At 36.5% G+C, this 24131-nt stretch overlaps 2 protein-coding genes across 3 annotated transcripts in view; one reads left to right on the forward strand and one right to left on the reverse strand.

Moving 5' to 3' along the window:
* The window catches only part of LOC126755348 (putative ATP synthase subunit f, mitochondrial), a 565888-nt gene that overhangs the window by 147484 nt on the left and 394273 nt on the right, over positions 1-24131 (forward strand). The window lies entirely within an intron of this gene.
* On the reverse strand, positions 10632-11563 carry LOC126755338 (fibrinogen-like protein 1). The gene is made up of 2 exons (XM_050467833.1): positions 10928-11563; positions 10632-10868 (listed from the first exon to the last, which is right to left on the reverse strand). Exons 1-2 carry the CDS (start codon positions 11560-11562, stop codon positions 10730-10732), a joined length of 774 nt encoding a protein of 257 aa, XP_050323790.1. The 5' UTR covers position 11563; the 3' UTR covers positions 10632-10729.

Consider the following 24131-nt stretch of genomic DNA (forward strand, 5'->3'; position numbering starts at 1 on the left):
AAAACGTTAACTTCGGCTGCACCGAAGCTAATATACCCTTCACAGACTACATCGGTGTCTTAGAAAATAATTTATATCAAATTTCGTAAATATATCTTGTCAAATGCAAAAGTTTTCGATACCAGCATTTGATTCCGATCATTCAGTTTGTATGGCAGCTATATGCTATAGTAAGCCGATCTGAACAATTTCTTCAGATATCACATAATTTTTACAAACAATGACTCATACCAAATTTCGTGAAGATACATTGCCAAATGTGAAAGTTTTCCATACAAGAACTTGATTCCGATCGTTCAGTTTATATGGCAGCTATATGTTATAGTGGTCCGATAACGGCCGTTTCGACAAATGAGCAGCTTCTTGAAGAGAAAATGACGTTTGCAAAATTTCAAAAGGATATCTTAAAAACTGAGGGACTTGGACATGGCTTAATCGACTCAGCTCAACATACTGATCATTTATATATATAATTTATGGGGTCTCCGACGCTTCCTTCTGGGGGTTACAAACTTCGTGACAAACTTAATATACCCTGTTCAGGTATAAAAAGACAATTACGTGTGTTAAGGAAGTATTGCACCAGGAAAATCAAGCGTTGAGAAGTGGTTTACTAAGTTTAAATGAAGCGAAATGTGCACCGAGGGTGGCGTACGCGGAGGCATCCCAAGGCTGTTACCAACGAAAACATTTAAAAATTCCAAAAAATAGTTTTGGGCTTACGATCATCTACGGTGAAGTCTTTCGCCTTCTATGTTATATAATAAAATTCAATTTTATCAAAGAAAAACATTTTGTTTTCTATGTTAGCTTACGAACTTCTCAGTTCACCTATTAGACTAAAGACGGATTTTTCCAGCAGCTTTTACTTTTAAATTTAATTGCCTTGCAAAATAGCCCATTCAAATTTCTTGGAATTAAATGATAAAACATCTTCTTTTTAAGTAATTCCTCCATTAACTCAAATAAATCGATTTCATTTACATAACTGTCAATCACTTCACTTTCCCCACCCGAACTCTCAGTGCTCTACTTCCAGACCTCACAAAATTTATGCACCGTCAGTGCATAAATCCACTTACGAAGGTAATTTGCAATCAATCACTGAAACATTTGAACACATCGGCGGTGCTCGCTACGAAATCCCCTCAAATATGCAAATCTTTCCTTTTTGCCACATCGACTTCAATCGGCTATTGGCGCGCCATTAACTTCATCTGTGCTGACTCCTTCGGACAGCACAACAATACACTTAAAGGAATAACAGCTTACACTATTTTACATAACAACAACAAAAAGCTTTCACGGCAACGAACCAGCTGATCTGGTTGCAGCGAAACCGTAAACAGAACAAAAATTAGTTTGGACCAAAGAATATGATATGTAGAACCAGTTTTTGTATCCCATACCAACCGAACTCACTAACCAAATACATAACATGGTTCATTCCTTTAACCTTACTTTAACAACTTCTTACAAAAAATCTCTCAGATTGTGGCAAAAAGCACCGAATTAAGCGCTTTTATGTTTTATCACTTTATTTCATTTCGGTTTCATTCGCTTCACTGCCGTTTTTCTGCGTGTGCATTCCACTAACTTGTGCAAATAATCAACTTAGCATAATTTACGGAGCCCGTGCTCAGTTTGCTTACTCCCGTCGGGAAGGCAAGCATACGCTTCAATGCTCACCCGGCTGGACGCTGCGCAAGTATGTGTGGGGGTGTGCCGTTTCACTTACGCCACGACTTCTTTCTTTGCTTCCTGCCAAAGTCAACACATTTACTGAAGAAACGCATAAGTAATTCGCGTCCGTGCTGCAATTTTCCACTAATCCAGCATATTCTTACCTTGTTCCTTGTTGTAGCGAGAACACTACTCAACAAATCTGAAGGGAACATCTGCGACTGATGTGCGAAGAGGTCTGTGGGGTGACCTCGTTATGAATTTAAGTTCCAAATTGTCCATTGCGTACAGCTAATTTTGCCATTTTAGTAAATGGTGGTTGTTTGACCGCTACACCACTTGACCACAACACAAAAAATCATACGTGTTTCGTAATTCTTACTATCATGTTCGGTTTAAAATCTCTGGGCCAAAATGACTGTAAACTAGTGTTCTTATATACGACTCATCTCAGAATATCTTATTATATACATATAGATGTGTATGATCCATTTCGAGGTTCTATACCTTTTTTAAAGAAAAAACACGAAAACTACAAATTTAGTGGGGAATGTTTATTATCATTCGAAAGAACATTCTTTGCATTTATTTTTTGAAGATTATGTCTTTCAAACGTTCGTCGCGGCTATTTCTCTGATAGCCCATCCATTGTGTTCAATTTCGTTCGAGCATTTTGACTTTTAACTGGCGAATGACACGTGCGATGTTTTGCTCCAAAGTCTGAAGCGGGATTGTCCGGGTAAACTTTAGACTTTATGCATATATCTCTGCAGGACAAAGTCTAACGGAGTGATAACATACGATATTGGTTTCCAATCGACGGTCGCAAAACGTAAAATTATTTACTCACCGAAGATAAATCAATAGATAGATGCGAAGTGTGGGTAGTGACGCCGTCTTGTTGAAACCAAATGTCGCCAATATCACGAGCTTAAGTTTCAGACATCAAATAGTCGGTTATCATGACGCGATAACGGTCGCCATTGACGTTAACGTTCTCACCGACCGGCATCAATTTTGAAGAATTATGAACCATGATTCCGCCAACACATAAACCACAATCGTTGTTTATTCTGGATTCAGTGACAACTCTTCAATTAAATCGGGTTGTTCTTCATCCCAAATGCGGCAATTTTGCTTGTTTACATACCCATTGAGCCAGAAATGGTTCTCATCGCTGTACAAAATTTGGCTCGAGAACGTCGGATCTTAGATCTTCTAAAGAAAGCATCGAGCGAAGCGATGTCGCTTGCGAGGGTAAAGCGGCTTCAGTTCTTGCAAAAGCTGTTTTTTTTTTAATTTGAGATCACGACGTAAAATGCACCCAATTGTTTCAAATGTCAGTCCGAGTTGCTGCGAACGGCGCCGAATCGATTCTGCACAGTCTTGGTGTACACTCTGAGTTAAGACTCAGACTCTCCATTATTATTTTCAAGCATCAGCTTTCTTTCCCCAGTAGACCAAGTTTAAGTGCTGCAGTTTAAGTGTATTTGGGCCCTTCATAGACCTGATTACGATCATTTCCTTTTTTTTTAGGATTGTCAACACCGTACTACATAAATGGCGGCAATTGTAAATCTTATTGATTGATTTTGGCACACCCTGTATTTAATTCCAATCTTGATTAAATTTGGGGCACCCCTTAGTTTCATCAATACAAATAAATTCTAATTGTGCTACTTCTTACAGATTGGGTTGTAGTTCCTAGAATCTCGGGCAGCCAAGTTTTACCTAGGCGTCCCCAAAGTACACAAGCTGCGAAAGTCTAAACATTATACGAAAGAAACGCTCGAAAAAACAAGTAAGGAAAGGCTAAGTTCGGGTGTCACCGAACATTTTGTACTCTCGCATGATAAAGTGATAATCGAGATTTCATTATCCGTCATTTATATATTTTTCAAATACCGTATTTTTGTAAAGTTTTATTCCGCTATCATCATTGGTTCCTAATGTATATGTATATTATACAGAGAAGGCATCAGATGGAATTCAAAATAGCGTTATATTGGAAGAAGGCGTGGTTGTGAACCGATTTCATCCATATTTCGTACATGTCATCAGGGTGTTAAGAAAATATTATATACCGAATTTCATTGAAATCGGTCAAGTAGTTCCTGAGATATGGTTTTTGGTCCATAAGTGGGCGACGCCAAGCCCATTTTCAATTTAAAAAAAAAGCCTGGGTGCAGCTTCCTTCTGCCATTTCTTCCGTAAAATTTAGTGTTTCTGACGTTTTTTGTTAGTCGGTTAACGCACTTTTAGTGATTTTCAACATAACCTTTGTATGGGAGGTGGGCGTGGTTATTATCCGATTTCTTCCATTTTTGAACTGTATATGGAAATGCCTGAAGGAAACGACTCTATAGAGTTTGGTTGACATAGCTATAGTAGTTTCCGAGATATGTACAAAAAACTTAGTAGGGGGCAGGGCCACGCCCACTTTTCCAAAAAAATTACGTCCAAATATGCCTCTCCCTAATGCGATCCTTTGTGCCAAATTTCACTTTAATATCTTTATTTATGGCTTAGTTATGACACTTTATAGGTTTTCGGTTTTCGCCATTTTGTGGGCGTGGCAGTTTGCCGATTTTGCCCATCTTCGAACTTAACCTTCTTATGGAGCCAAGAAATACGTGTACCAAGTTTCATCATGATATCTCAATTTTTACCCAAGTTACAGCTTGCACGGACGGTCAGACGGACGGACAGGACAGACAGACATCCGGATTTCAACTCTACTCGTCACCCTGATCAATTTGGTATATATAACCCTATATCTGACTCTTTTAGTTTTAGGACTTACAAACAACCGTTATGTGAACAAAACTATAATACTCTCCTTAGCAACTTTGTTGCGAGAGTACGAGTATAAAAATGTGAGGCTAAATATTTATATTAATTAGTACAGTACAATGTCTTCTCGTCGCCGATTGGTCATAGGTCTCAGGTTAAATGTAAACACTTCATATAAATATCACGCGAACATAGAGGAGTTTCTCCACCATAATATATGCCATTATATCTTGTCATACAATTGTATAGCGAAAGAATTGCCAAAATAGATAATAACTTTATTTGACAAACTCTGAGACTTTATTAATCTTAAAACATTCTCCGTTGCCAACGTCTTCTACTATCCATCTCATAGCAGTAATTAGTTTTAATTTTCTAACAAAATCGGTTTTTTTTTGCTAACGAACGCGACGTCTTATTGCAGATCGACTGCGGAGAATCACTGTTAGGGTTCTGAATTCAGAGTTCTGAAAACTTTTATGCCCTAAAATTATTTGACTACCTGTGATCTGTAACTTCTCATCTGGTGTAAATAAGCCCTGGTCTACCAAAACCTTCTCCTACTTGAACAACTATGATTACCGAAGGTTCATTATACTTGTACATCTTCTTTCACCAAGTCACGTAATTAAATGGTATACAAAGAGCAGCATGTGCGGGTGTTACTGGGGCAATCAGGTCATGTCCGACTGATGCGCTCAACGTGATCCTGCATCAACTACCAATGGACACTTTTATTCAAAAAACAGCAGCTATTGCGGCGACAAGAATAAAAGAATTGGGAGGTTGGAACCAGCAGAACTATGGACATAGTGTAATCCTAAACAACCTCACCATTAATAAATCAGGATTAATAAATCAGACTACATTCTCCAAAGCTCGATTTCAATAGACACTTCCAGGTAAGGATACCATCTAGACGAGAATGGAGAAGAGGCTCAATAGAAGAGGAGGATACCATCTCAGTCTATACCGACGGGTTCAAAATGGACTGTGGAGTAGGCACGGGGGTATTCTCCTCTGATCTTGGCATATCTCTCTCTATACGTCTACCGAACTCGGCTAGCATCTTCCAAGCAGAAGTACTAGGCATAGAAAAAGCCTGCCAAGCTCTATTAGAAAACCACGGGAATATAAACAAAGCAACTATATTTACGGATAGCCAGGCGGCGCTCCTGGCCTTGTCTTCACCCATGACAAACTCCAGCACAGTACACAACTGCAAGAGAGCACTAAGCGCAATAAAAGACAAGCTCCAACTAAACTTGATCTGGGTTCCCGGCCACAGGAACATTTTCGGTAACGAAAAAGCAGACGAGTTGGCAAAGGCAGGAGCTTTCCTCAACGAATCCGAGGCGGAGATAATACCAAGTCCGCTAGGATCAATCAAAGGAGAGATCAATAGACAATTTCAACAAATTGCAAACAACAGGTGGAAAAACATCACAAAATGCGTCATAACTAAACAATTATGGCCAACATATGACAGGAAAAGAACCAACGACTTACTAAATAGGTCAAGGAAAAGTATTTACAGAGTAACAGCTACCACAACAGGGCACTGGCTATTTGGGGAACACGCATCCAAAATGGGTATGCCCTATGACATCTGCCGTGGCTGCGAACAGGGAACAAGGAAACAATCTTCCACTTTCTCTGCGAATGCCCAGCTCTAGCACAGATCCGACACAAAACACTTGGAATCCATCTAGCACCAAACCTTGAATGGATTTCCACTAAAAGCATATCGGACATAAGTAGTTTCATCGAAACCTCAAAATGGTTTGAAAGAGAATGTGAAACGTAATAGCAGATACAAGAGGTTCTATGAACAGTGCATCAAAATGGCACATCAAGTGTTAATTGAGCCCGATAGGGCGGCACTCCTACTTACCTACCTACGTAATTAAAACGTTTGAGCTCTTGTTTTTCCTTGATCTGCACTTTACACTTATAACCGTTCAGATTCAATCATCACATGCCAAGTTTCTTAACACTTTACTGTGAGATGAAAAAGTTAGTTTCCTCAACTCATGGAAAGCCGATTTCGACCTGTTTTTCTCGTAACTGTAGTTGAGTAATTTTGCGCAGCTTGACACGCTCTTTTATGCAACAATTAAAGATTCAAATTCTACAAACATTTAAGAGCCCTTACTAGTATAACCGAAACTATGGAAAATACGAAATACGCATTTACCAAGTCACGTGTCAGGAACAAAGCCAAACGTGCATGCAACACGTTCACCTGTCAATGCTAATGAAGTTGTCAAATATATGAAGAAATAATGTAAACAAATAAGGATGGAGAAACAAGCGGAAAACAAAGCATATCGAAAGGAAGGTGAAAAATGTTAAAAGATAGCAAATGCTGCAACTGACAACTCGGAAATGGCTAACAACTAACTGCGCCAAGTACAAATGAGCTTCGGTTCAGACGCACACACAAACGTACGTGCACTCGGGCTACACTATTAACAAATGTTGCATTCGACGGCAGCAGAGAAGGGAAAAGAAGATCCTGTTCTCGCTGCAAAGCATTGGAGGAGCGGTGTACTTACAGTTATACGAGCTTGCGGTTTGCTTGCAGCTTTGCATAGTAATTTTGTCATTAGCTGATCTATGAATGTTTGTATGTACATACATATATGTATGTGTATGAACTAGTAAAAGGTGAAAAATAAATATTGGAAAACGTGTGCAAAAATGCAAAATGAAGACGTCGCTTCGGCTAATATTATACAATAAATATACATATGAATACGAAATGAGCTCTTGTACTGGGGAGAGCAAATGAGTGCGCTGAGCTTAAGTTAATAAGCTGTCAGCAAGTAATTGAATGTTGCATGCCACAAGCAAATGTATATAATATGAATATTTTAAGGTGTTAGCGGGATATTAATTAGAAATTCATTATTTATGGCGAAACTAAAATGGTTTTGGCGGCCTAGAATTAAAAAAAAAAAACAAGAAAAAATTTTAACATCGGCTGCACCGAAGCCGATATACCCTTCACAGGGGCATTTCTTTTAGTAACTATGTGTTCAGTTTGTATGAAAGCTATATGCTATAGTAATCCGTTCTGAACGGAGATTATATTATTACCTTAAGCATTAATCCATATCAAATTTCGTGAAGATACTATGTGAAGTACGAAAGTTTTCCATACAAGCCCTTGATTCCGATCATTACATACATTTGTATGGCAACTATATGCTATAGTTAACCGATCTGAACAATTTCTTCGGAGATTACAATGTTGCCTTAGAAAATAAACTATACCAAATTTCATGAATATATCTTGTCAAATGTGAAAGTTTTCCATACAAGCATTTGATTCTGATCGTTCAGTTTGTATGGCAGCTATATGTTATAGTTGTCCGATATCAGCAGTTCCGACAAATTAGCAGTTTCTTGAAGAGCAAACAACATTTGCAAAATTTCAAAGGGATATCTTAAAAACTGAGGGACTAGTTCGCATATATACAGACGGACATGGATAGACGGACATAGCTAAAACGACTCAACATACTGATCATTTAAATATATATAAATATATGTATATGTATATGTATATATACATATACATATATGTAGGGTCTGCCACATTAAACATTACTCTATTGGTGAAATAGTAACAAAGGAAAATTCCTTACCCAACCTGCTGTAGTATTGATGCGTTAAGATCAGTCAACTTAGTTCATAAAACTTTTAAGGGATTTTTTCGAAACCTTTTTCTTTACTCCCAAAATAAATTGTCAACATTAGTACATTTTAGAGCTCTAGACTGACCTAATTCCTTAAGCTTCACCTGGTCCACATTCATGTACAGCTACCCCGGCTTCAATTGGCGCTAGATGCCTCGTTGCGTTCAAACCATAAGGTGCTCTCAATAAAACTATGTGTGTATATCTGTTATGCCCTTTTGTAGAAAGCCATTCAGTGAGTAAGAGATTCCATTCCAAGTATTCTGTGTTGGGTTGGTGATAGAACTGCACATACAAAACTGTTTCCTTATTACTTTAAAGCTTACAGCTTCGGTAATTTTGAGTTGTATTCGATTTTTGATTGTTTTGTTGGGTTATGTTGGTTCTCATATCTTTTAGTTAATTTTTGACAGTGGTTTTGCTTGAACGCGTTTTGGTTCGTGGACAACGTGTTTATGTCGGTGGAGTATCAACAGATGCCAAACATTCCTAGGTTTACTAGAGGTTACTAAACAGGACTTTTTGAATCTAGCGCCCCCTGGTGGCGCCATCTATATGTCGACTGGTGCGTTAGAATTTGCTATCTTTATCGATTGTCTAGTGAGAATTTAATGATATTTCACCTATTGGAAGTGAAGTTATTGCGCTTTAAGTTTCAGTATGTTTGTGTTATCGGTGCGAAGATGAGCTTCGAACAAAGAGCCAAAATTAAATTTTGTTTTAAAATTGATAAAACTTTTACCGAAATATTTCAATTGATGAAACAAGTTTATGGCTATGATTGCCTATCCCGTAGTAGAGTGCATGAGTGGTTTCAACGTTTTCAAAGTGGTCGTGAGAACATAAATGACGATCAACATGTGGGCCAATCAAAATCCGTGGTCACCGAAAATTCCATCGAAGCTGTGCGTGAATTCATCAAAAATCAACCGAACTCATAATTGAAGTTCATGGAAATGGAATTGAACATCTCCAAAACATCGATTTATCGCATTTTGGCCGAACATTTGGGCTTACGAAAAGTGTGTGCACGGTATTTTACCAAAAATCACATTTTAACCACTTACCATTCCCCGTACTCACCTGATATGGCACCGTGCGACTTCTTTCTTTTCGGAGAAATTCATTTGTCCAAAAAAGAAAAGCGTTATGCAGACGTAGAGGCCATTCAAAAGGCTTGCACCGGCATACTGGCGGCCATATCGGCCAACGGGCTAAAAGACTCGTTCGACATGCTTTTGGACCGTGCTAAAAGCTGTATTGAAGCACAAAAGCACAAGGAGACTATTTTGAATAAAATAAATTGATTTTGCTGAAAAAAATATTTGTTCTGTTTTTTTTTAAGTCCTGTTTACTTTGGAGCGCACCTTGTGCAAAGATTTCATCGCTGATACTGTCAACCACAGTATCATTGGTTCATTCTTCTCTACTGGGGAGAAAAAACAATGTGTTTAACTCCTCATGGATTTCCTTTTTCCGTATCTATCCCGAGCTCTGCAACAATATCGAGTATAATACCATGCCAGTAGCGATGCTCATAATGCAATGTCATAGAACCTTGAGCCGGCTTTCCATAAACACAGTTTCCAACTTTACTTTGATAGGTATTGACCGGATATCTTTAAGAATCTTTGTCGATATAGTTTATTGTTATACATATAAAGAAAGCATGCAAGTGAATGAGTTTGCTTTTCGTTAACGGTAAGTAGTATAGAAGACAGAAAATTATTGGTTTCTTTAAATTAACTGTGTGGTAAATATCAGAATTATTGAATCTGACGTTAGAGATAAAACGCCACGTTTGCATAGAAATTGGTAGTACGAAAATAAACCAGCGGGAAAGTGCAAATCTCAGCAGCTACTAAACCAAATTTAATCAAATTCGATGCATAAATTTCTCCATATTTTCTTATTTTATATTATTTTCATTACTATCTGAATAAAATAATTAGCTGCATCGGCATGAAAGATATATATATTAAGCCATTCAGGAGAGGAACCAAGCCTACTTTAAACCTCCTCCTACTTCCCCCTTACCGAACTACTGTTATGTATCTTAATTTAATGCTTAATTACCGAACCTATAAACTTTCCGTTTAAAGGCGTTTTGTGATGGAAGGAGGAACAGACACTTACTTGGATTTCAACTCTTCTCGTCAACCTGATCATTTATATAAATAACTTAGTTTCAGCAGATACAAACAACCTTTGGGTGAACGAAACTATTGTACTCGGTAGAGTACGAAATATAGATCGTGTGTCATAACTTATTGAAAATGTTCTTTATGTTCCTCTAAGACTTCTCTCCTACTTGATTGTGGTTCATAGAAAACTTCGTTTAAATAACAAATGATGAATCCATATGTAACATCTTCTATTACAAAGTCGTGTACATACTATTCTACCGTCCTTGATCTTGAATTAAGATGTGTAAGAGTACAAAATATTGGCTTTACAACATTAACAAGTCGTCACATGTGGTGTTGATGGCACGGCTATTTTTTTATTCTTCAGTATTTATTCGTAAATACAACGCATTAACACCCTGTTTACACAAACGAGTTATATTTAGGCCTTATAGCCATATGTACATACTTTAAAGAGGAGTCACGTCCATGCCAAGATGACCAAATCAGACCTTTACCATCAATTGCGGCCGGCGAATCCTTATAGTAACCGTTTAATTGACTGAAAGTTAAAAATAACAGTAAGATCTCTCCATTTGTATTCATGGTGTCTAATGTTACCCGTTGAAGCATATATCCATAGAAAACCACCAGCCACCCTTATATATTTCTGCACAGTTTACACCTCTCTCGCTATTGTCCTGATCGAACGTACTAAACTTACAACCGTCGTGCACACCAGTCAAGGAATCACCAGCTGAGCCTGAATAAGCACCCAGTACTATTAATGCGAACTTGTCTTCCTCACTGCCTATAGCAAAACTCTCATATGTGGCATTTTTCTCCACATTGTCGAAATCCTTTAATTGTATCCATAATTCGTTCAGTTTCGTTGCCGTGAGAGCGTGTAATTTATCAAGACCAATGAAGAAATTTCTATTCAAGCTGCCAAATCCATTTTTGTACTCTCTCCAGTTACGATTAAAGTGTATGCTCCCATCCTGCCGCCTCTGTATAACCGTCCAGGCTTCGCCACCATTCGGATCGAGTAAACAATAAACGTAGAATAATATGTCACCCTGACCAGGCAACTGTGCACGTAACTGATATATTCCGCTGGAGGGTTTACGGCCAGAAAAATGAACTGCCTCAGCACAACTCGTCGGTAGATACTGTTTAGTACTTCCAGTTGCGCTCTCAAATTGACACAGCGTCAATAAAGCGAACGCTATAAGAATTGCACACTGGCGAAGCATCACTGCGATGGATTGTGATACAATGCTCTGTCCGTTATTTCCATGCGTGTTATTTATATTGCTTGCTCTCATTATGTGCGGTCAGACAGAGAGTGGCACAGACTCCAAATTGTAAACAACATTAGGAGTAACTAACCGACCAAGCGGATAAATAAGTATAATTAGTACTAGGAATGTTTATTGTAATTTTTTAATATAAGGTTGTCAAATATATCCCTTCCGCCTTTTTGCCTTTTGAATTTCGCGGCTATGTATAAAGCGCTACAGAGCTCGTATATGGCAATGCTATACATCTTTGAAAGGTCTTGACATAACCTACAAAACGACGCTATGTATGATTAGTTTGGATATTGCGTTCAACAGTTATAAACGTATAAACATGGAGTTCACTATTTTAAAGTTTTCCTTCGTTAAAGGCAAATCTGCTAGAGAAACGTTCCGTCAAATTAATGGTGTTTTAAGGGATGGTACTCTATCACTTCGAACTGCGGAGGAATGGTTTCGACGATTCAGAGCGGGTGACCGTATGATTTGACGCAAAAAACCTTCTGGACCGAATCAACGCCTACGATATACTGCTGAAACGGAACGAACTCGACGTATTTTTGAAGCAGATCTCTGTAACACTTTTTATAAATCATTGAATAAAGAGCAAAAAAGAGGAAGGGAGATATTTCAATTTATTTGTTGAAAAATAAGATGCAGCATATTGTAGTCCCATTTCGGGAAGGATCTTCACTACAGCTTAAAATATTTGATCAAAACAAAAAGGCAGGCGAACCGTTGCCGAAGTTCCTTTCTTGGTAATTTGCGTCGTGTTTCTGTGATCTTTACGTAATCGAAAATAAAGTACAAATTACATTAGTTACTTATTTCTTTATACCTTTTACGAAAAAGGCTAAAATTTTTATTATTAATCATATTTAGCAACTAAAATTGTTGCCAATATATTCTCCGCTCGCTTTCACATACATTTTTCTCATTTTTTCATACACCTTATTCAGTTTTCAGTCTGAGAACCGTTTCCAAATTAGTAATAACAGCATTTCTTTCCTAAAATTTTGGAGAGAACTAATGTTTGTTTGCGTTCGAACTTTTATTTCTTTATCTGTATTTGCATTACCATCCGCCCCTTTTTCGTGTAGTGCGCTGATGCATAATTATCTCTCGAGTATTATTTGAAAGCAGTAAGGTGGAGCAAAATTCGTGTGCAGCTAAATGTGAAATCTTTATCTTTATTGGCGTAGACACCGCTTACGCAGTTAAAGCCGTGGTTACAACTGCCCGCCAGTCGTTTCTTCTTTTCCCAATTTGACACCAATTCGAGATACCAAGTACATCCAGGTCGGGGCGGATCCAGAGTAGAATTTTTGGGGGGAAACTATACGAGTTTTAAAGGAGGGGAAAACTAGATAATTTTGTACTTGATTCAAGAAATGTGTAACTGTACACTATACTTTTATTTTTGATCCATATAGTGTAACTAACTTTTGAGGGAGGATAACTCTCCCGCAGATACACAAAAATGAATCCGCCCCTGAGCCAGGTTTTCTCCACGTGGTCTTTCCAACGGAGTGAAAGTGTTCCTCCTCCTCTGCTCCTCTATTTCCCCCGGCGGGTACTGCGTCGAATACTTTCAAAGCTGGAGCGGTTTTATGCATTCGGACGACACGACCTAGCCAGCATAGCCGCAATCATAATTCGTTGAACTATGTGATTGTCGTCGTATAACTCGTACAGCTCTTTGCGCCATCGACTGCGATATTCGTCGTTGCCAATGTGCAAAGAACTATAAATCTTCCGCAGAACCTTTTCGAAATTTCGTAACGTCGACTCATCAGATGTTGTCAGCGTCAATGCCTCTGTACCATATAGCAGGGCGGGAATAATGAGTGACTTATAGGGTTTGGTTTTTGTTCGTCGAGAGAGACTTTACTTCTCAATTGCCTATTCAGTCCGAAGTAACACCTGTTGGCAAGAAATATTCTGCGTTGGATCGAGGCTAACATTATTTTTGCTGTTAATGCAGGTTCCAAGATAGACGAAATTATCTACAACTTCGAAGTTATGATTGTCAACAGTGACGTGGGAGCCAAGTTGCGACGACAACGACTGTTTGTTTGATGACACGTGATATTTCTATTTCCCTCCTTCACTACCGGACCCATTTAGTTTTTTTGAAATGTAACATTACAGTCAGCCAAAGAGATTGAATTCAATATAATAAGCAAAAGAGAAAAATAAGAACAAATGAACAGATTGCATTGACTTCAGGGCACATTGTTGAGTATTTTAGGAAAGATTGAAGAGAGCTCTGAACATCTAAAAACAGCGAATGCTATCATGAAGTACTTTATCATAAAAGTTCCTACTGCTCCTAAAATATTCTACGATATTGTTTGTTAGAAAAAGGCCTATAGGGAATTGTTTCAATTGGAATTTAAGCGTTTGCATCAAAAATCATACAAAGGATAATGACTCTTGTCTGTCAAGAAGATTTTATAAGAACTATAAATAAAATACTTCTAAAACTAATCGTTGAATAAGTTTCTATCCCCAGCATTTCATAAATTTGGCCTGACTTTTCCATACTATTTGTAGCTTGAGCTTTGAGAAGAAGTCAACGACCACAAGGTTAAATGCAGGGTAAATTAAACTTTTTCATATACGCCTTGACATAAGTAACATAAATGTCCTAAAACTTTTAGTCAGAATTTTTGCAATGTTATACTGAAAAAATATTCCTTCATATTGGTCGAAACTTTGATGACACTTAGGGACCATTTCAACAATTTTAAAGGGTTCAGTAGGGTAATCTGGAAGTTTTTTTGAATTTTTTTTGTTATAGAAATTTTTATTCTACAATATTACCTTTTTCACATATCATGAGGTATATTGTGGAGTGTATAACAAATTTTTTTCGGAATTTTTTGATAACATCTATCGGAGAAATGGCTGGGAGAATGGGATGCGTTTTTTCACTGACGGACATGGGTTCTCATGTTTGGATCATCTGAGACACAAAAACCCAATTTATTCTTAAAAAGTACGTGAATTATTATCATCCCTACTAGAATCATGAAAGAATGTTGATAAATAAAAAAGTAATTCACGTTTTTTTTAATTTTTCCACATGCTTTTTTACATAAATCTTGTCAGTCAAATTGGCAATAAATTATAAAAAATATAGGGACGATAGCCAGGCGTTTTGTGAACATTTCAAATATAAAGTTAAGCAAATCGGTTGAGTACTTAATTGGGTTTCTACTTTAATTCTAAGGGTACAAGGGAACAGAAAATGCAAAAAAAAAAAATTTTTAAAAAGATTACCCTACTGACCCCTATAACTAACTAATTTTCGATTTATAATGCTTGAGATACTATTTTTATCCTCTTGTAACATGGTGCTAAGGGTATAAAAGTTTTGCTCACTTATCAGTTGTTTGTATGCCCTAATACTAATCTTTATAATAGGTTGTCAAAAAAGTCTTGCGGTTTTATCGCTAGTTGGCGCTGAAAGCGCGTAGTTCTAGTATTATTCGTCGCATCGGGTCATGCTATACCTTTTTGGAAAGCTCATTTCACGCGCTAACACGTGTTTCATTGATTGTCGTTTCTTTTAAGTCGTTCGTGAGTTATAGCGTCGCAAACATGGAGCAAAATAAATAGAAAATACGGCATATTTTACAGTACTACTACGATAAAGGCAAAAATGCATCTCAAGCCGCCAATAAAATTTGTGCAGTTTATCGACCCGATACAGTTTCCATTTCCACCGCACAATGATGGTTTCAACGTTTTCGTTCTGGTGTAGAGGTGGTCGAAGATGCGCCACGCTTCGGAAGGCCTGTCTTCGAAAATTGCGATAAAATCGCTGAATTGGTCGAAAGAGACCGGCATAGTAGCAGCCGTAGCATCGGTCAAGAGCTGGGCATGAGTCATCAAAAATTCATTTCAATTTCAATAAAAAAAATCAATAAAAATACCGCAAGACTTTTTTTGACAACCCATTATAAAAAGTATGTGTCACGTTATTTGTCCGCGATGGACTCTTAACCTACTGAACTACTGTGGCTCAATTTTTTGTTATATTACATTGTTGTAAACTCTTCACGGGGAACAGTTACCACTTAATACAATGAAATTATTATGTACGAATGAAGACGGAAACGTTAAAGCTGGTATAAGAATCTATTGGATTGGATTTTGAAAGGGAAGGACTTTTAGTACGATTGAACAAAATTTTCATACTATTGAATTTGGTAAGAGTTAATACAAAAGAATTAATTTAAAAATAATTTTTTTTGTTTAATTTCTAACAAATAGTTTTAAATCTTTAAGAATAATATTCAATATTTTTAATTATCAATACTTCTAATGTCAATTTAATTTAGCACTAATTATTGCACAATATTTTTGGTTAATCCGTAATTAGCTAATACTAATAGATTCGACGGTTTTCCTACACGTGAACATGCAACGCATAGTTGCGCATGAGAAAAACATGGATTTTCCAAATCTAAACCACAAATGAACATTGTTTGGCCTTGAGATTTATTTAAAGTCATTTCAAAAGCTAAACAAACTGGAAATTGTAGCTCCTGAAGGGTATCGTAGAATCCGATGGTATCATCGGAATACTTGGCAACAGGACCACTTCACCTTTAAACTTTCCAGATAATATGGTTGCTTCAAGAATATTTCCGGTGATCTTTTTGATAGCCAAACTCACACCATTGCATAATCGAGGTGGATTCAAATTACGCAGGAGAAAAATAGGTGAACCATTCTTTAATCGAATATTATCTGGTGGCATTGCGGGTATATCTAGTGAATTTAAAAATTCAATTAGAAAACTTACACTTTCATTTTCATTAAGTACACACAGTATAGATTGATTTAAGAGACATCGTCTGGTAACAACTCTTGTATTTGGAAGTTAATTTCGTCAAAAAAATACTCTGAATCAATTCATTTTTTTCAATAAATTATCTGGCAGTTTAATGCTCTTTCAACATGCTTGCGTCGTGCCTTTCTGCTTCACGCGTTGTTGAGGTAAGATTTTTTTTTATGCATTCGACTTACAAGTAGAATAATAATTTCAACGTTTAAATATTAAAAAAAACTCAAAAACATGCTATTACAACAAATTGAAATGAGGAGTGCAAAATAAATTTTAATAGAAGTTGAATAAAAATAATGAAAATAAAAATATTTGCACAATTATTAAAAATTTATGGGGAGCTTTTTATTTTGATCAAATTGAAAGTGAATTTTTAATATTTTCTTCAAGTGTTTTTCGAATCGATACATTTTTTTTCCTGTAAGTTGGTAGTACTGTTAGTGTCATCTTTGCTAAATTTCACGTCAAAATATTCATAAATATTTGAGATACGCGTCATTTTGTAAGGCTCTAAAAGTGAATTCTTCGACTTATACTATGTCTGAGTTTATTGAACCAAGAAGTGCGATAATGCACCATCCCATACTGCATTGGTTATTCGTGTTCATTTCGCCACACTTTCAATTGATATCGTGCCGCAACCACCGCATTCGGCTGATTTACCTTCGTGTAACTTCTGGCTACTCAGCAAATTCACATGACCACTCCGAGGACACCGTTTTGACTCAATTGAGGATATAAAAGCTGAATCGAAGAAGCTTCTGATGGCCATCACGACGGACGATTTTTCCAAGTGCATAGATGAGTGGAAAACTCGTTGGCATAAGTGTATTGCAGGGGAAAACTTTGAAGGAAATGAAATGGTCAAAATTCCCCTTTCAATTTGATCACAGTAGTATATTAATTAATTTTTGGATATCTGCAAATTGGCAATCTTGAAACATAATTTTTGTAAATCGATTAACTATTAGCAATAAAATAAATCAATAACATGAGAAGCAAGCGGAAAATAAATATTTTGATAACCAAATTTAGTTACATACTTATAGTATAGTAGCCTTAGTACCTCTTATCATTAAAATACATATATCATACATTGTGATTTGATGCCTACCAAATTTAGTAATATAACTATGTGATAACACTTACATGTACATATTTGAACAATCAAACACAATAATTTAAAAGCTAGTATAATTTCACTGTATTATCTTCTCTATAAAAGAATTTAATTTATACTTCAGTCTAAGGAACACATGGCCGGTTATGCTAACATCAAAAATTGTAAAAGTTAGAATAATTGAATATTTTATTCCAAATTATTTTTCTATTGATATAATAGCTTACATTTCAATTTATAATCGCAATATTATTTTATTTCAAATTCTTTGTCTAATATTTGACAATTATATGTTAACTCCAACATATTCTAAAAGATAACGTTAACTGTCGGCTGGATTGAGTAAGTATTCAATAGATGGCGCTATGATAAAAACACAAATTTAATAGCATAATAATTACGTATTGCTGAAACTAAGGTATAACCTAAATTTATTTTGTATTTGAATATTTAAATAATTAGTGATTATGCTATTAAATTGTAGCTTATATAAAACATTTGTATTTTGAACATAGCGCCATCTGTTAGAATCTTTTGGAGCTAACAAATAATTGTGATTCTCAAATAATATACAAATAATTTGCAATAATATAATATTATAAATTATAAATTGAGATGTAAGCTATCCTGTCTCTCAAGTTGGATCGAATTGCACACGGTGTGCAATCAAAATTTAAAATCGGTTCAGTAGTTTAGGCGTCCATCGCGGACAAACAACGTGACACCTGATTTTCATATATAAAGATGATCAGGATAACGAGACGAGTTAAAATCCGCGTCACTGTCTGTTCTTCTGTCCACTGTCCGTGCAAACTTAAAAAAATAAAACATCTCTTATTAAACTTGGTAAACATGTTGCTTGAAAAAAACTAAGGGCAAACTCGTAAATGGGCGAAATCGAACTCTGGCTACGCATACAAAAGGCCATTAATCGAAAACGTATAAAGTGCCATATCTAAGCCGTATACAAGGTCTGTCGCAAAAGAAAGAGGACTGTTAAAAAAAACAACAAAAAATTAATATTTTTCAAAAGTTATATTTTTTTATTCAAAGTAGTTTCCTTGTGCTTCGATACAGCGTTTAGCCCGGTCAATTAGCATTTCAAATGAGTGTTTAAGGTCATTTTTCGGAATGCTCTTGCGAATATCGGTCGTCGCCTTTTGGATAGCTAAAATGTGCTCAAACCAGTGTCCTTTCATGGGCAAATGAACTTTCCAAGTAGGTAAAAATCACAGGGTGCTAAATCAGGTGAGTAGGGTGTGTGATTAATTGTTAATATGGAGTTTTTTTGTCAAAAAATCAGTGACAAGCGCCGACCGATGACATGGCGTATTATCGTTCAACAGGCGCCAGGATCCTGCCTCACGGTATTGTGGTCGAGCACGACGAATGCGTGACAAAAGATGCTTCATAACACCAAGGTAAAACACAGCATTAATCGTTTAGCCTGGTGGGACAAACTCTCGGTGTACAATACCCTCGGAATCGTAAAAACAAATCAGCATTGTCTTTATTTTTGACTACTGAAGACGACCGACTTCTGATCATCACAGAGGTCCTCACGACCTTCTTGGAAACGCTTAAACCACTCATGCACATTACTACGGGATAGGCACTGATCACCATAAACTTTTTGCATTATTTGAAATGTTTCAGTAAACGTCTTCCCAAGTTTAAAACAAAATTTAATATTTGCTCTTTGTTCAAAATGCATTTTACGACCGATGACCAAAAGCTGTTGTCACTTTTTGATCGATAACATCGATTGTAGTTATCCAATTGTCTTAAAATTTTACGAAATGTCAACAAGAGATCAAACTTTTTATTTCATATACCCACCAATAGGTGGCGCCACCAGAAATAGTTATATTTAAAAAGTTCTGTTTCTTTTGCGACAGACCTTGTATTAAGATAATAAAAGTCAAACTTGGCGACACGAAACACTTTATGAAGAGACACTTTGCGGTTTGAAAAAGGTTAAAAATTTTCAAACTTGAGATATCTCAATAAAAATTAGAGAGTGTATTTAACTGATAACCATCAATTTTTGTGCTTAAAATTGATAAAAATCGGGCTAAAACTTGACCTAGCCTCTATATATTCAATATCGGAGTTTTCGAACATTCGGCTGACTTTATTCCATATAGATTGGTGATGGTATGTGAGGTACCTTAATGAAACCCAGGGAGCATTTGACTGGTTTCTTGTATGTTAATAGTATGTGGTATTGGCAAAAATAGAAAAAATTTAGTCAATATTACCCAACTACCATATAAGTACCACCTAAAATCACGCTGAATATGAGTTATGTATCTAGAAAATTTCATCAAAATATGTTTTCGAGCACACCGGAGCAATGTCAAAATTAATACAAGGTGTGTTCCAAAGTAAACAGGACTTTAAAAAAAAACAGAATTAATGGTTTTTTTCGGCAAAATCAATTTATTTTATTCTACTCTCCTTCTGCTTCAACTCAGCTTTTTGCACGATCCAAAAGCATGTCGAACGAGTGTTTTAGCTCGTTGGCCGGTATGGCCGCCAGTATGCCGGTGCAAGCCTTTTGAATCACCTCTCCGTCTGCATAACGCTTTCCTTTCATGAGCAAAAGCAAGAAGTCGTACAGCGCCATATCAGGTGAGTACGGGGAATGGTTAATGGTTAAAATGTGATTTTTGGTCAAATAATCGGTCACAAGCGTCCTTCGAATGTTGGATTCTGAGCAATTTTTGGTCGTCAGTCAATTTATGCGGAACAAACCGTGCACACACCTTTCGTAAGCCCAAATGTTCGGTCAAAATGCAATAAATCGATGTTTTGGAGATGTTCAATTCCATTTCCATGAATTTCAATGATGATTTCATGATTTTTTTATCACGGATTTTGATTGGCCCACATGTTGATCGTCATTAATTTTTCACGACCACTTTGAAAACGTTGAAACCACTCGCGCACTCTGTTACGGGATAGGCAATCATCGCCATAAACTTGTTTCATCAATTGAAACGTTTTGGTAAAAGTTTTACCAATTTTAAAACAAAATTCAATGTTGGCTCTTTGTTCGAAGCTCATTTTCGCACCGATAACACAAACATACTGACACTTAAAACGCACTAACTTCACTTCCAATCAATGAAATGTCATAAAATTCTCTCTGGAATCATCCCCCGCACCAGTCGACATATAGATGGCGCCACCAGGGGGTGCTAGATTCAAAAAGTCCTGTTTATTTTGGAACGCACCTTGTACAATCCCATGTCACCAATATACCACACACAATAATTTCCGGCTTTTAAGTTGGTCAAAATGAGTGATATTTTAATTAAACTGCATGGCTAAGCTCTCTTAAAAATTATATGATTTAGTGTTATATTATGTCTAAACCTTATATCCCTAATATAATGAACTCCGATCCTCTAGTTCACGTTCCACATCAACTTAATATATTAAATATAGTTTTCTCGGTGAAGTTATGCCAGATATATGTATCTCGTTTAAAGATGTTTTTAATATAATTTTAGCTGACATAACAAAAGTTTAAAGTGTTCGGTTACAACCGAACTTAGCCCTTCCTTACTTTTTTCATAAATTTGTACATGGTCCAAGGAACATCTAACGAATCTCAAACTACACCTATTATTCTTAGCTATTTTTAATTATTTTTTTTCTCTCATGTGAGAAAATCGAAGTCTCACTACCGCGCTATAATTTATTTTTACTCTTTTTAACATTATCGGGTCTATAAAATATATTAATTCGAATGCAAATTTCCATATTTGTTATAAGTTTAAACTTCACAATTTCTACCTCACTGAAGCGATTTCAAGTCAAACAACTATTTTGGACAGACTTTTAAATCATCTAAAAATCGTAACCAAAATAAACTAATATATATCAACCATTTATTAGGGTTTATACATATATACATATCTTATGCTAAATCTAGATGTTTTTTTTTCATCATTCTGGTCATCCTGTTTCTCAATCTAAATATAAAGGTTTTAAGCAAAAAACATGTGCATCAAACATTTTATTTGTTGTTTTTGCAGATATTTCTAATTTTCGCGCGAACTTCATAATTTAATTTCTTTAATTATAACTGACATACGATTTATATAGTAGATATGTATGTCGCCAAGCAGAACGTATTAAAGTTGTCTATGAAAACTAGACGCAGAAGCTCAAATTGCTTTTATTTAATGGTAGGTTAATAGTAGTGTAACTTGGGGGCTTAGAAAAGTTCCATACATTACTAAATAAAATATTGCACACCGTCTAAAGCTGAAGAAAGACTGATAACCATCTATCTACAATAGTGCTACTTCTTCACAATTATAATTTGTTTTAATTAACTTCTATAAGTAAAGGTATATTAAATAAATAACTATAGTAAGATACTATGAATTTTGTGTTCGCCCAGATTTCATTTGAGCAAGGAGAATATCACATAAGCATTTATAGACAATTTGCTTCATGCAGCCGGGAAATGTGTCACACTTTGAACCTAACGAGTTTTTATTAAAGACAACTTATTTCTCAGAGTATTTGTAGATTTCCCTGCCGAGGCGAAATCTAACCTGTAGTCTGCAAAATAGAAGAATGGGTGTTAATGTGACAACCATGCCAATATAACGGTACACAGTATCTCTCAGATAACACCAGTATATGTTCGGTAATGTTCGGATATCAGATATATGTTTATTCATTGATATTGTTACTCCTAAGAAATACACTAGTACGAAATAAAAAAAAACAGGTTTGAATTGTTCAGTGGTATTTTTTAAGCATTTTCTGAGAAAACTTACCATAAAAGCATTTATGAATATATTTTTTACCCTGAACAGGGTAAAATAAGTTTGGCAGGATATTTGCAACACCCAAAAAGAAACGTTACAAACCTTATACACTATTTATTTAAAATATCAGCGCCACGACCCAAGTCGATTTAGCCATGTTCCTCTATCTGTCTGTCTGTGTATATATACGCATTAGTCTCTCATTCTTCTTCATCAAATTTGACATTAGTTATTGTACAAAGCAGCGATGCAATCTCTGAATAAAATATGCAGATCTAGTCATTATGTGTCAGCAGTTACAGTCATAGGGCTATACCCGATTCCTACTCTTGCGTCCTTGCCGCACACTATGGAAACGTGAGCAACCCTTTTGTAAAAAGCCGTGTCGAGCCTGGGATCAAGCCTAAAAGAGTGGAAGCTCCAGCGGAGCCACTCCGACATATTAGTTTTAAGGCTTCGCTGAAGTCTAATTGCAGCGTCTGTTCACTAGAGGTGCAACTGCGAGCGAGCGTCGGTTTTAAAACAAGCAGAACAACAGTAAACTTAATACCACTCGCCCAGCGAGGTTGTGCGCTGGACTTGGAACCCACCACGCAGAAATCAGTCCCAATGAAAAAGAAACAACAGCCGCGTATGAAAGACTCCACTTTTCTTGATGACCACAACAAACTTAATAAGAAATATGATTTAAAAGGTGATAACACCTCTGACCAAGAAATACGATTTTATAGAAAAGGCATTCCTCGCAATGTTGCGGTCGACCACAACATTTGCGGTTTGGGATAGATACTGAGAGTCAGGGTTCTCATTTACTACTCCGTAGCAGCAAAATTTCTAAAATTATTGCTATGCTATCGCTACCGCTCTCAATTTGTCGGGAGCCACAGCATAGCCTTAGCATAACAATGTAAAGTATGTGCTCTACTCTGCTCCGAGTTTTGTTAGGTAAAAAACTATAGCTGGAGCGGGAGCAAAAAATTAAATTCTGCGCTATGCTCTGGCGTAGCGGTAGCAAAAAATTGAGAGCGGTAGCACAGCAGAGCTAATGAAAATTTTTATGTGCTACAGCTCCCGCATGTGTTTGTTTTTTTTTTTGTTGCTATTTTCTGTCATAATATTTGAATTAATTGAATAATTCAATAAAAAAAATGTTATTCAAATCATTTTGGCACTTGTTGCGTCAAGTTACTTTATAAATCTAAAATCAAATATTTTAAGAAATATATTAATAAAGTGAATTAGATAATAATTGAATAAATTATAATTTTTTTTTTTATTATTTAAAATATTTCTTCTTCTTAATTGGCGTAGAAACCGCTTAAGCGATTATAGCCGAGTTAACAACAGCGCGCCAGTCGTTTCTTCTTTTCGCTACGTGGCGCCAATTGGATATTCCAAGCGAAGCCAGGTCCTTCTCCACTTGGTCCTTCCAACGGAGTGGAGGTCTTCCTCTTCCTCTGCTTCCCCCGGCGGGTACTACGTCGAATATTTTCAGAGCTGGAGTGTTTTCGTCCATCCGGACAACATGACCTAGCCAGCGTAGCCGCTGTCTTTTAATTCGCTGAACTATGTCGATGTCGTCGTATATCTCGTACAGCTCACCGTTCCATCGAATGCGGTATTCGCCGTGGCTAACGCGCAAAGGACCATAAATCTTTCGAAGAACTTTTCTCTCGAAAACTCGCAACGTCGACTCATCCGTTGTTGACATCGTCCAAGACTCTGCACCATACAGCAGGACGGGAATTATGAG

This window comes from Bactrocera neohumeralis, chromosome 4 (assembly GCF_024586455.1).
Source record: "Bactrocera neohumeralis isolate Rockhampton chromosome 4, APGP_CSIRO_Bneo_wtdbg2-racon-allhic-juicebox.fasta_v2, whole genome shotgun sequence".
Classification (NCBI taxonomy): Eukaryota; Metazoa; Arthropoda; class Insecta; order Diptera; family Tephritidae; genus Bactrocera; species Bactrocera neohumeralis.